The following is an 11,576-nucleotide window of genomic DNA, read 5'->3' as shown; positions in this document are numbered from 1 at the left end:
AAAGAAGCACATCACAAATAGCCTACATCGTTAAATCCCGTCCTACTGTAGATACACAGAACATTTCCGCTTATTAACTAACAATCATGTGCCTAAAAGAAGCACAAATAAAGATATAGGTGCAAACAGAATACAGTGACGTCAACCTTGGTTTTGATAAGCAGTTATTTTATGACCCAGAACGCGTTGGTGAAACTCGTGCATCTAGCAAGAACTTAATACACAAAATAATCATATTGATTCAAGCATTTAACATTTATGAATTAATTAAAAGTCAGTAATGAACAAGACTGCACAAATTATATTATATCCATCACGAGGAAGGTCCGCGTACAGTAAAGTGGACAGTGTACAACACCCCGTCAGTTGGGAAGTCGTGGCCTAATGGTTAGAGAGTCGGACTCCCAATCGAAAGGTTGTGAGTTTGAGTCCCGGGCCGGCAGGAATTGTGGGTGGGGGGAGTGCATGTACAGTTCTCTCTCCACCTTCAATACCACGACTTAGGTGCCCTTGAGCAAGGCATTGAACCAACAACTGCTCCCTGGGCGCTGCATCATAAATGATGAACACTGCTCCGGGTGTGTGTTCACAGTGTGTGTGTGTGTGTTCACTGCTCTGTGTGTGTGTGTCGGATGGGTTAAATGCAGAGCACAAATTCTGAGTATGGGTCACCATACTTGGCTGAATGTCACATCACTCACTTTTTTCTTTTTTTTCAGTTATATTCAGTTTTGTAACTTCTTAGAGAAAATTAAGTCGTTATAACGAGAAAACAAAAAGGAAAAACATTATAATGCATGGCCGCTTAGAACTTCCGTATAGATAGATAGATAGATAGATAGATAGATAGATAGATAGATAGATAGATAGAGTAATGGTGCGCGGTTTGTTTTACGCCTGTGAATTACGCGACCAATCAGATGCTCGGAATCGCCGGGGGCGGGGCTTGTGCTTCACTAGCTCGGTCTCGTTCCCCCTGGAGCTCTGTGAGTCCGTGAGCAGGCCGGTCATGGCGTCATCTTCGGAGGAAAGCAGGTTTGTGGATGATCTGAAGAGGAGACGCGTGAACATCAGTCTGATCGATACTCAGATCAGCGGCGTGATCCAGCGCGTGACTCAGAGGAGGAGCGTTCTTTTAGAGGACGGTGAGGTCACGCGAACACCTGTGTTAATAACATCAACATTACAGATTATACTTTATAGAGTTCACATCCGCGCTTCTTCTTCCCGAAGTTTATGAAGTGAAAAGCGGGCGGAAATTCCCGGGCGTCAAGATCATTTTCGGACACGAAATTCTTAAAGGTAAACTGCTGAATGTTTCAGGAACTAATTTATTAGATTATTTTAGCCAATAAAACACAAATTAAAACTGTTTAAACGTATGCGGGATTTGTTGGTCCACATTCCTTTTTTTTAACATTTGCAAACCAGTAGCTACATGCATTTCTCAAAGCAGCACTCAATGGAGAACCTATAAAAGCCTGAACTTTCTCACATTCTTTAGTTCATCATCTCTCAGAGTGTTTATGAGCACCAGTGCCATCTGAATGTTTCATTTCTGTCAGGAAGTACACTGTGGCTACAGTTTGCCTGACATTTACTGAAACTACACAAGACTGCACTTTTTCTGTTTCTATTCAACAGTACTTTTAATTTATTTTTCTTTTTTTTTCTTTCAAAGTGGAGTTCCCCAATCCGGAGAAGCTGTGAGTGTTTCCTTCATCTGATGAATGTTTGATCATTAGAGTCATCAGTGCTGCTCATCAGGCTCTTCATGTGTTGTGTTGTGTGCTCTTCATGTGTTGGGGGGGTGGGCTCTTCGTGTGTTGGGGGGTGGGCTCTTCGTGTGTTGGGGGAGTGGGCTCTTCGTGTGTTGGGGGTGGGCTCTTCGTGTGTTGGGGGTGGGCTCTTCGTGTGTTGTGGGGTGGGCTCTTCGTGTGTTGGGGTGGGCTCTTCGTGTGTTGTGGGGTGGGCTCTTCGTGTGTTGGGGGTGGGCTCTTCGTGTGGTGTGTTGGGGGGTGGGCTCTTCATGTTGTGGGGTGGGCTCTTCGTATGTTGTGGGGTGGGCTCTTCGTGTGGTGTGTTGGGGGGTGGGCTCTTCATGTGTTGGGGGTGGGCTCTTCGTGTTGTCGGGTGGGCTCTTCATGTTGTCGGGTGGGCTCTTCGTGTGGTGTGTTGGGGGTGGGCTCTTCGTGTGTTGTGGGCTCTTCGTGTGTTGGGGGGTGGGCTCTTCGTGTGTTGGGGGGTGGACTCTTCGTGTGTTGTGGGGTGGACTCTTCGTATGTTGTGGGGTGGGCTCTTCGTGTGGTGTGTTGGGGGGTGGGCTCTTCATGTTGTGGGGTGGGCTCTTCGTGTGTTGGGGGTGGGCTCTTCGTGTGTTGGGGGTGGGCTCTTCGTGTGTTGTGGGGTGGGCTCTTCATGTTGTGGGGTGGGCTCTTCGTATGTTGTGGGGTGGGCTCTTCGTGTGGTGTGTTGGGGGGTGGGCTCTTCGTGTTGTCGGGTGGGCTCTTCGTGTGTTGGGGGTGGGCTCTTCGTGTTGTGGGGTGGGCTCTTCGTGTTGTCGGGTGGGCTCTTCGTGTGTTGGGGGGTGGGCTCTTCGTGTGTTGGGGGTGGGCTCTTCATGTTGTCGGGTGGGCTCTTCGTGTGTTGGGGGTGGGCTCTTCGTGTTGTCGGGTGGGCTCTTCGTGTTGTCGGGTGTGCTCTTCGTGTGTTGGGGGTGGGCTCTTCGTGTTGTCGGGTGGGCTCTTCGTGTGGTGGGGGTGGGCTCTTCGTGTTGTCGGGTGTGCTCTTCGTGTGTTGGGGGTGGGCTCTTCGTGTTGTCGGGTGGGCTCTTCGTGTGTTGGGGGTGGGCTCTTCGTGTTGTCGGGTGGGCTCTTCGTGTGTTGGGGATGGGCTCTTCATGTTGTCGGGTGTGCTCTTCGTGTGTTGGGGGTGGGCTCTTCGTGTTGTCGGGTGTGCTCTTCGTGTGTTGGGGTGGGCTCTTCGTGTTGTCGGGTGGGCTCTTCGTGTGTTGGGGGTGGGCTCTTCATGTTGTCGGGTGGGCTCTTCGTGTGGTGTGTTGGGGGGTGGGCTCTTCGTGTTGTCGGGTGGGCTCTTCGTGTTGCGTGTTCTCCGTGTGTGTGTGTGTGTGTGTGTGGTGTGCTCACCGTGTGTGTGTGTGGTGTGCTCAGTGCTCCTGAAGAATCCCACACGCACTCCTTCAGGAAGAAGACTGCAGGTATCTGTCCTCATGTTGACCGGAGTGGACGTGATCTGTCCTGCAGGGTTTGACCTTGTTTCTCTCGTTCTCAGATGATGTTCTCGAGGACGGTGTGCATTCTGTGCTGATCGATGAGCTTCAGGAGAAGTTTGGCCCTGCAGTGAGTTCAGGGTTATCTCATCTCACCTCTTGTGCACATGCATCATATCATTTATTTTTCTTTGCTTTTCAGGTTATGCACATCCAAGAACAGAAAGTTATTGGCATCAGTGCTGAAGTGTTTGGACCGACTGCACAAGAGAGACTTTGCTGGCTGCAGGTCAGTGGAACAGTGAAGCTTTAAACAGAGCAGCTTCACAGCAGCATTAACTTTATAAAATATTTGTCAGTGCTTCACACTGATAAACAGGAGAACAGCAGCGTTAACGCAATCATTAATCATAGAATCACTTTTGATAGGTAGCCACTAAGAAGGTGGTGTATCTGTTTGATATCCTCCTGCTCGGCGGACAAGCTTTTAAAAACGGCCTGTCCATGATCCTGGAGAATCGGCACATCCTGAAGGTGAGGTAATGGAGAGGTCAGAAGTGTCTGAGGAACACATTAATCACTCATTCTTCTGGATCTTCAGGTGGTTCATGACTGCCGCTGCATCACTCGCTGTCTGAGAGAAGAGTTCAGAGTCCACCTCACCAACGTCTTTGACACACAGGTGCGACACACACACACACCACAGCTCTGCATGGAGATGGGGCTCGAGCAGTTTGTTTCTCCAGCGCTTTATACAGTACACACCGCTTCAGATCCGCTCCAGTTTCATCAGTTATGAGATTTCAGTTTGAGCTGTGAAGCAGTAACAGTAGTGTCTTTATTAGGACTGGGAGAAAATATCGGTTCTCCGCTGCATCCTGATCCTGAATCCATTCTGAGCCTGTTGTGTGCTAGAGATGATCACCACACCATCTGTGCTTCCACACGCCGTGATCTCAGAGTTTACCTTTAGATGTGCTTTCACTGAAGCTGTTAGGAACACAGTGTGTGTTAGATGCAGGAAACTCACGTCTGTCTGTGTGTGTGTGTGTGTGTCACTGTGTGTGTGTCTCTGTGTGTGTGTGTGTGTCACTGTGTGTGTGTGTCACTGTGTGTGTGTGTGTGTGTGTGTGTCACTGTGTGTGTGTGTGTGTCACTGTGTGTGTGTGTGACACTGTGTGTGTGTGTGTGTCTCTGTGAGTGTCTGTGACACTGTGTGTGTGTGTGTCTCTGTGTGTGTGTGTCACTGTTTGTGTGTCACTGTGTGTGTGTCACTGTGTGTGTGTCTCTGTGTGTGTGTGTGTCACTGTGTGTGTGTGTCACTGTGTGTGTGTGTGTGTCACTGTGTGTGTGTGTGTGTCTCTGTGTGTGTGTGTGTCACTGTGTGTGTGTGTCACTGTGTGTGTGTGTGTGTCACTGTGTGTGTGTGTGTGTGTCACTGTGTGTGTGTGTGACACTGTGTGTGTGTGTGACACTGTGAGTGTCTGTGTCTCTGTGTGTGTGTGTGTGTCTCTGTGTGTGTGTGTCACTGTTTGTGTGTGTGTCTGTGTCTATTATGCAGCCATAAAGATAAACCCAGAACTATGATCATCTGTAAACTTAGATACTTGCAGCACTTTTTGTGTATCACTTCTAATGGTCTCTTTGCCCTTCTATATTTGCCTGTGTATTGTAAAGCTATATTTAGTTAGGGTTAAATTCTTAACAATTGTTATGATTTATTATTAATTTGTCATTATATTAAAAAGTAGTAGCTGTGCTGTGCAGTAATATTTGGGGCATGATGAGGGGTGTAAGGGTGTGGGTGGACAGGCCTGTGGTCATGTGCTGGACGCTGGTGTTCTTCTGCAGGTGGCTGATCTCATGCTCTTCTATAACGAGACTGGAGGCTTCCTGCCGGACCGGGTCGGCTCTCTTCAGGAGGTGCTCAGACTCCACCTCAAGCTCCCCCCCGCTGACCTTTCACCCCTGTGCTCCAAAGAGCTCCAGCGCAAGGTCAGGATCACCAGTCCTGTGTCATTAGAGCAGTCTGGCAGTGAATGTGTGTTTCTGAGTCCTCTTCTCTGGCAGGAGTGTCCGGAGCTGTGGTACATCCGTCCGTCTCCACCGGCTCTGATGACCGTCATGAGCGCTTCTGTCCGTCATCTTCTCCCGCTGCGCCTCGTGCTTCTGGACGCTCTGATGTCAGATTACACCATTCTGGTAGATGCATATATGAGCAGCTACCACAACCAGTCTGTTCACATTGAGCAGGTGAGAACGGTTTCATTATAAACCTGTTCACTAACATGATTCATCAACAGGTAGGAGTTCACCTGATAATGAACATTCACTGAGAATGTCCTCAGATCAAGTCTCTCTTCATCAGATCTGGAGAAATGCAGCACTGCATCAGTGTCTCATCAATGGATGCTCTGCAGTGAATGGGTGCCGTCAGAATGAGAATTTTAAGTGTTTTTTTTTTTTTTTTTACAGAAGTCTCCGCTGCTCATCAAGGCTGCATTTATTTGATCAAAAATACAGGAAACAATATTGTAGAATATTATTATGATGTAAAATAACCTTTTTCTATTTCAATATCTGTTAAAGTGTAATGTATTTCTGTGATGCTCCGCTGTATTTTCAGCATCATTCCTCCAGTCTTCAGTGTCACATGATCTTCAGAAATCATGAAAATATGATTTTATCAAAATTATCAAAAGTTGTGTTGACGAATGTTTTTTGGGAAACTGTGATACTTTTTTTCAGGATTCTTTTGAATAAAAAGTTAAAAAGAACAGCATTTATTCAAACTATAAATCTTTTCTAACAATATAAATCTTTGCTATCACGTCTTAATATAACACATCCGTGCTGAATAAAAGTTTTCATTTCTTTCCAAAAAAGAATGTATTTACTGACCCCAAACTTTTGAATTTTAATGTATATTTTTAGAAATGTCTTCTACTTTAAATAAATGCTCTTCTTTTTTAACAAAGAATCCTGAAATTAGGTTTTAAAGAATATTAATAGAAACCATTCTTTTATTTTGTAATAACATTTTGCAAGATTACGGGCTCAGCCTTGATGAGCAGAAGAGACTTCTTTAAAAACATTACAAGTCTTTACTGACCCCAGACTTTTAACCACTAGTGTGTGTGAATGTTTTAACAACTGCAAGGATGTTATGGATGGATGGATCTAGAAATCCAGTATTAGAGGGTATAAATGAATAAAACAAATCCTTCTGTGTTTCGGGTATCTAACAGCTGTTTTAAAGAGCTACTCACAGCTTTCACGACTTTCATTAAAATGTGGCTGTCTGAATTACAAAAGTGAATGATTGCTACGTAACATTAGAAAACTATGGCTTAATGTGGGAGAACTTCATCACTCACTTATACAGAAATATAGGAGTATGATCTGTAGTTGTGTCCAAACCAGCTGGCCTTCATCCTGAAGATATTATTCAGTAGTCTTCAGTATGAAGACAGTGCTTGTAAGAACATGGGTCGATCCAGACGCTCATCTGGATGGAAATCTTCACTTCTACACGCTGGAGGAGACGAGGCTGGTTCTGTACTGGGGAATAAGATTACTGCTGGCTCTTCAGCTCTCTCTCTCAGCTGACGTTTGACCAGTCGTCTCTTTGTCTTTTGATGTTTGATTAATATTACTGATATAATAATAGAGAGAAGGTGTGTTCTACACTGGCCAGTCCAATCCAACTTCACTCACACTTTAGATTGATGTTCTGATAGATTTCATACTGAAATCGTGTCCTGTCAGTGTGTGCCAGATGTCTCCAGGATTAGTCTGATGTGGATGACATGTTGAATGTGCTGACTGTGTGTGTGTGTGTGTGCTGGAGCAGAGCGAGTGGACGCTGCCCGCTGAAGCTCAGGAGCTGTCGTCTGTGAGGCAGGAGCGGATGGACTGGGCCACTGGACGATACGATCTGACCGAGGACGGCCTTCTCAAACGCTCCAGCTTCAACACACAGACCCACTCTACCTCCAACTCCAGATGAAACTCTGGCCATAGTTCAGTTAGTTAGGTTAAAAACCTGTGTTCAGTCTGATACAGTTAGAAAAGCACTCTTGTTTTTGAGCAGTTTGTTGAATTTATTTGGCTTTGTTTCTTTAACATGTGAAGTGTGTGCCATGTACTGAAGCACAGAAGGTTTGTTCATAGTGTGAAGAATTAAAAAGCCTGTTTTTGTTCAGTTGTCTCTACTAGTGTCCTTCAGAGCTCGATGGTCAACAGGACATGCTTCAGATGTAAGAGTAGGACATGTTTGAGCTCACAGCAGTCCAAGACAAACTTCTAGCTCATTTGAACAGAATGGGTATTATATTATAATGGCTCAGCAGCTCTTTATAACTCCTCCAGACCCTTGTACAGATGTTCAGCATGTGTGCATCATTGCCCTGTTAACAGAGACACTAATGCTGAACATCAGCAATTCATAGCAATCAAGTGATTTCTTAGACTGTACACTGAATTTACAGCATCACCTTTATTTCTGTTGATTTATATAATACAGGTGGTTTCACAGCTACTTCACAGAATGAACAGGAAAATAGCATTAAACACCATCAATTTCAGCTTTAAAGCAGCTCTATAGAAGACTAAAGAGTCAGTAAATTTACTTGATTCATGTATTTAAGTATTATTTAGGGGAATTTGTACTTTATTCAAGAACAATTTAAACTGACCACTTGTACTTTACTTCATTACATTACATTTCTGGCTTCATATGTTCACCTTCGAATCTGAGGAAGCTTATCGAGGTCGCTACATTGCTCCCCCAATAAAAAAAGATTACATATCATTTTGGTCCATTTTGATAAAGCAAACTTCCTTTAATGGTATTCTATAGTCTTTGGATGAAGTCATTAGCTGTCTGTAATTGCCTGAATGGACAAGATTGAATATGAACAAAATTCATGTTTTGGTGACACTGGCTGCTGTTTTAAAATAAATGTTACAAATCTCCAAGAAGTGTTTAACCCCATATTGTTTGTTAAATTAATTGTAATTCATGTTTAATTATGTTCTTATCAGGAAGTAGGTAAGTTGTATTAAAATGATAGGAGTGTGCTCAGTTTGTGTTCATCTGAAGTTCATCTGTCTGTTTCTAGACAGGTTTGATCTGTGCCATTGCATTTTGTTTTCTCCCTTTAAACAAACCTTTGTATGTCTTACAAAAACATTTTATACAGACGGCTCAATATGATGAAGCAAGAATCCCCATTTTTTTTAAGGTTACTTCTTTATAATACTTAAGTGCAATTGAAAATTTTACCTTTTTTTTACTTAAAGGGTTAGTTCACCCAGATAGCAAAATTGTCATTAATAACTCACCCTCATGTCGTTCCAAACCCGTGAGACCTCCGTTCATCTTCTGAACACAGTTTAAGATATTTTAGATGTAGTCCGAGAGCTCTCAGTCCCTCCATTGAAGCTGTGTGTACGGTCTACTGTCCATGTCCAGAAAGGTAAGAAAAACATCATCAAAGTAGTCCATGTGACATCAGAGGATCAGTTAGAATTTTTTGAAGCATCAAAAATACATTTTGGTTCAAAAATAGCAAAAACTATGACTTTATTCAGCATTTTCTTCTCTTCCGTGTCTGTTGTGAGAGAGTTCAAAACAAAGCAGTTTGTGATATCCGGTTCGTGAACGAATCATTCAGTTCACCAAATCGAATGGATCGTTTTAAACGGTTTGCATCTCTAATACGCATTAATCCACAAATGACTTAAGCTGTTAACTTTTTTAATGTGGCTGACACTCCCTCTGAGTTCAAACAAACCAATATCCCGGAGTAATTCATTTACTCAAACAGTACACTGACTGAACTGCTGTGAAGAGAGAACTGAAGATGAACACCGAGCCGAGCCAGATAGATCTGATAGAGGAGCGTCGGGGGAGCGATAGAGGAGTGTGAGGGGTGCATCAGGGGAGTGATAGAGGAGCTTCAGAGGAGTGATAGAAGGGCGTAAAAGGAGCTTTAGGGGAGTGATAGAGGAGCGTCAGAAGAGTGATAGAGGGGCATAAAAGGAGCTTTAGGAGAGTGATAGAGGAGCGTCAGAGGAGTGATAGAGGAGCGTAAAAGGAGCTTTAGGGGAGTGATAGAGGAGCATAAAAGGAGCTTTAGGGGAGCGATGGAGGAGCATCAGAGGGGTGATAGAGGAGTGTGAGGGGCGCATCAGGGGAGCGTTAAGGGAGGGATAGAGGAGCGTCAGAGGAGTGATAGAAGAGCGTCAGGGAAGCGATAGAGGAGCGTGAGGGGAGCATCAGGGGAGCGACAGAGGTTTGTCAGAGGAGCGATAGACGAGCATTGGGGAGCATCAGAGGAGTGATAGGGGAGCAATAGAGGAGCATCAAGGCAGCGATAGAGGAGTGATAGAGGAGCATCAGAGGAGTGATAGAGGAGCCCCAGGGGTGTGATAGAGGAGCATCAACGGAGCGATAGAGGAGTGATAGAGGAGTGATAGAGGAGCGATAGAGGAGTGATAGAGGAGCGTCAGAGGAGTGATAGAGGAGCGATAGAGGAGCGTCAGAGGAGTGATAGAGGAGCCCCAGGGGTGTGATAGAGGAGCATCAACGGAGCGATAGAGGAGCGATAGAGGAGTGATAGAGGAGCGTCAGAGGAGTGATAGAGGAGCGATAGAGGAGTGTGAGGGAAGCATCAGGGGAGCGATAGAGATGCATCGGGGAGCATCAGAGGAGTTATAGAGGAGCTTCAGAGAAGCAATAGAGGAGCGTCAGGGGAGCGATAGAGCTGTGTCAGGGGAGTGATAGAGCTGTGTCAGGGGAGTGATAGAGGAGCATCAGGGGAGTGATAGAGGAGCGTCAGGGGAGTGATAGAGGAGCATCAGGGGAGTGATAGAGCTGTGTCAGGGGAGTGATAGAGGAGCATCAGGGGAGTGATAGAGCTGTGTCAGGGGAGTTATAGAGGAGCATCAGGGGAGTGATAGAGCTGTGTCAGGGGAGTGATAGAGGAGCATCAGGGGAGCGATAGAGGAGCGTCAGGGGAGTGATAGAGCTGTGTCAGGGGAGTGATAGAGCTGTGTCAGGGGAGTGATAGAGGAGCATCAGGGGAGTGATAGAGGAGCATCAGGGGAGTGATAGAGCTGTGTCAGGGGAGTGATAGAGCTGTGTCAGGGGAGTGATAGAGGAGCATCAGGGGAGTGATAGAGGAGCGTCAGGGGAGCGATAGAGGAGCGTCAGGGGAGTGATAGAGCTGTGTCAGGGGAGTGATAGAGGAGCATCAGGGGAGTGATAGAGGAGCGTCAGGGGAGTGATAGAGCTGTGTCAGGGGAGTGATAGAGGAGCATCAGGGGAGTGATAGAGGAGCATCAGGGGAGCGATAGAGGAGCGTCAGGGGAGTGATAGAGGAGCATCAGGGGAGCGATAGAGGAGCGTCAGGGGAGCGATAGAGGAGAATCAGGGGAGCGATAGAGGAGCGTCAGGGGAGTGATAGAGCTGTGTCAGGGGAGTGATAGAGGAGCGTCAGGGGAGTGATAGAGCTGTGTCAGGGGAGTGATAGAGGAGCATCAGGGGAGTGATAGAGGAGCATCAGGGGAGCGATAGAGGAGCGTCAGGGGAGTGATAGAGGAGCATCAGGGGAGTGATAGAGGAGCATCAGGGGAGCGATAGAGGAGCGTCAGGGGAGTGATAGAGGAGCATCAGGGGAGCGATAGAGGAGCGTCAGGGGAGTGATAGAGCTGTGTCAGGGGAGTGATAGAGCTGTGTCAGGGGAGTGATAGAGGAGCATCAGGGGAGTGATAGAGGAGCGTCAGGGGAGTGATAGAGCTGTGTCAGGGGAGTGATAGAGGAGCATCAGGGGAGTGATAGAGGAGCATCAGGGGAGCGATAGAGGAGCGTCAGGGGAGTGATAGAGCTGTGTCAGGGGAGTGATAGAGCTGTGTCAGGGGAGTGATAGAGGAGCATCAGGGGAGCGATAGAGGAGCATCAGGGGAGTGATAGAGGAGCGTCAGGGGAGTGATAGAGGAGCATCAGGGGAGTGATAGAGCTGTGTCAGGGGAGTGATAGAGGAGCATCAGGGGAGTGATAGAGCTGTGTCAGGGGAGTGATAGAGGAGCACCAGGGGAGTGATAGAGGAGCATCAGGGGAGTGATAGAGCTGTGTCAGGGGAGTGATAGAGGAGCATCAGGGGAGTGATAGAGCTGTGTCAGGGGAGTGTCAGGGGAGTGATAGAGGAGCATCAGGGGAGCAATAGAGGAGCATCAGGGGAGTGATAGAGCTGTGTCAGGGGAGTGATAGAGGAGCATCAGGGGAGCGATAGAGGAGCATCAGGGGAGTGATAGAGGAGCGTCAGGGGAGTGATAGAGGAGC

General features: G+C 46.6%; 1 protein-coding gene across 2 annotated transcripts; it reads left to right on the top strand.

Moving 5' to 3' along the window:
• Positions 1-874: 874 nt before the first annotated feature.
• Positions 875-7,341, top strand: exd1 (exonuclease 3'-5' domain containing 1). Of its 2 annotated transcripts, none has more exons than XM_059519740.1 (11): positions 875-1,145; positions 1,234-1,302; positions 1,682-1,706; positions 3,171-3,217; positions 3,292-3,359; positions 3,432-3,518; positions 3,659-3,763; positions 3,831-3,911; positions 5,081-5,224; positions 5,300-5,482; positions 7,083-7,341. In XM_059519740.1, the coding sequence occupies exons 1-11, from the start codon at positions 875-877 to the stop codon at positions 7,236-7,238; spliced, it is 1,236 nt and encodes a 411-aa protein (XP_059375723.1). In that variant the 3' UTR covers positions 7,239-7,341. The 2 variants fall into 2 exon arrangements, with proteins under 2 accessions (XP_059375723.1, XP_059375722.1); XM_059519739.1 differs by having other exon boundaries at positions 878-1,145; positions 1,234-1,316; positions 1,687-1,706.
• Positions 7,342-11,576: the final 4,235 nt, after the last annotated feature.

This window comes from Carassius carassius, chromosome 31, assembly GCF_963082965.1.
Source record: "Carassius carassius chromosome 31, fCarCar2.1, whole genome shotgun sequence".
NCBI lineage: Eukaryota > Metazoa > Chordata > Actinopteri > Cypriniformes > Cyprinidae > Carassius > Carassius carassius.
The sequence above is the reverse complement of the archived record's forward strand: the minus strand, read 5'-3'. Positions and strand labels throughout refer to the sequence as shown.

Coding starts and splice junctions, on each gene's coding strand:
- exd1 (XM_059519740.1), top strand. CDS start 875: ATGGTGCGCGGTTTGTTTTACGCCTGTGAATTACGCGACCAATCAGAT. Junction 3,218..3,291: donor CTTCAGGAAGAAGACTGCAG/GTATCTGTCCTC, acceptor TCTCGTTCTCAG/ATGATGTTCTCGAGGACGGT. Junction 3,519..3,658: donor AGAGACTTTGCTGGCTGCAG/GTCAGTGGAACA, acceptor CACTTTTGATAG/GTAGCCACTAAGAAGGTGGT.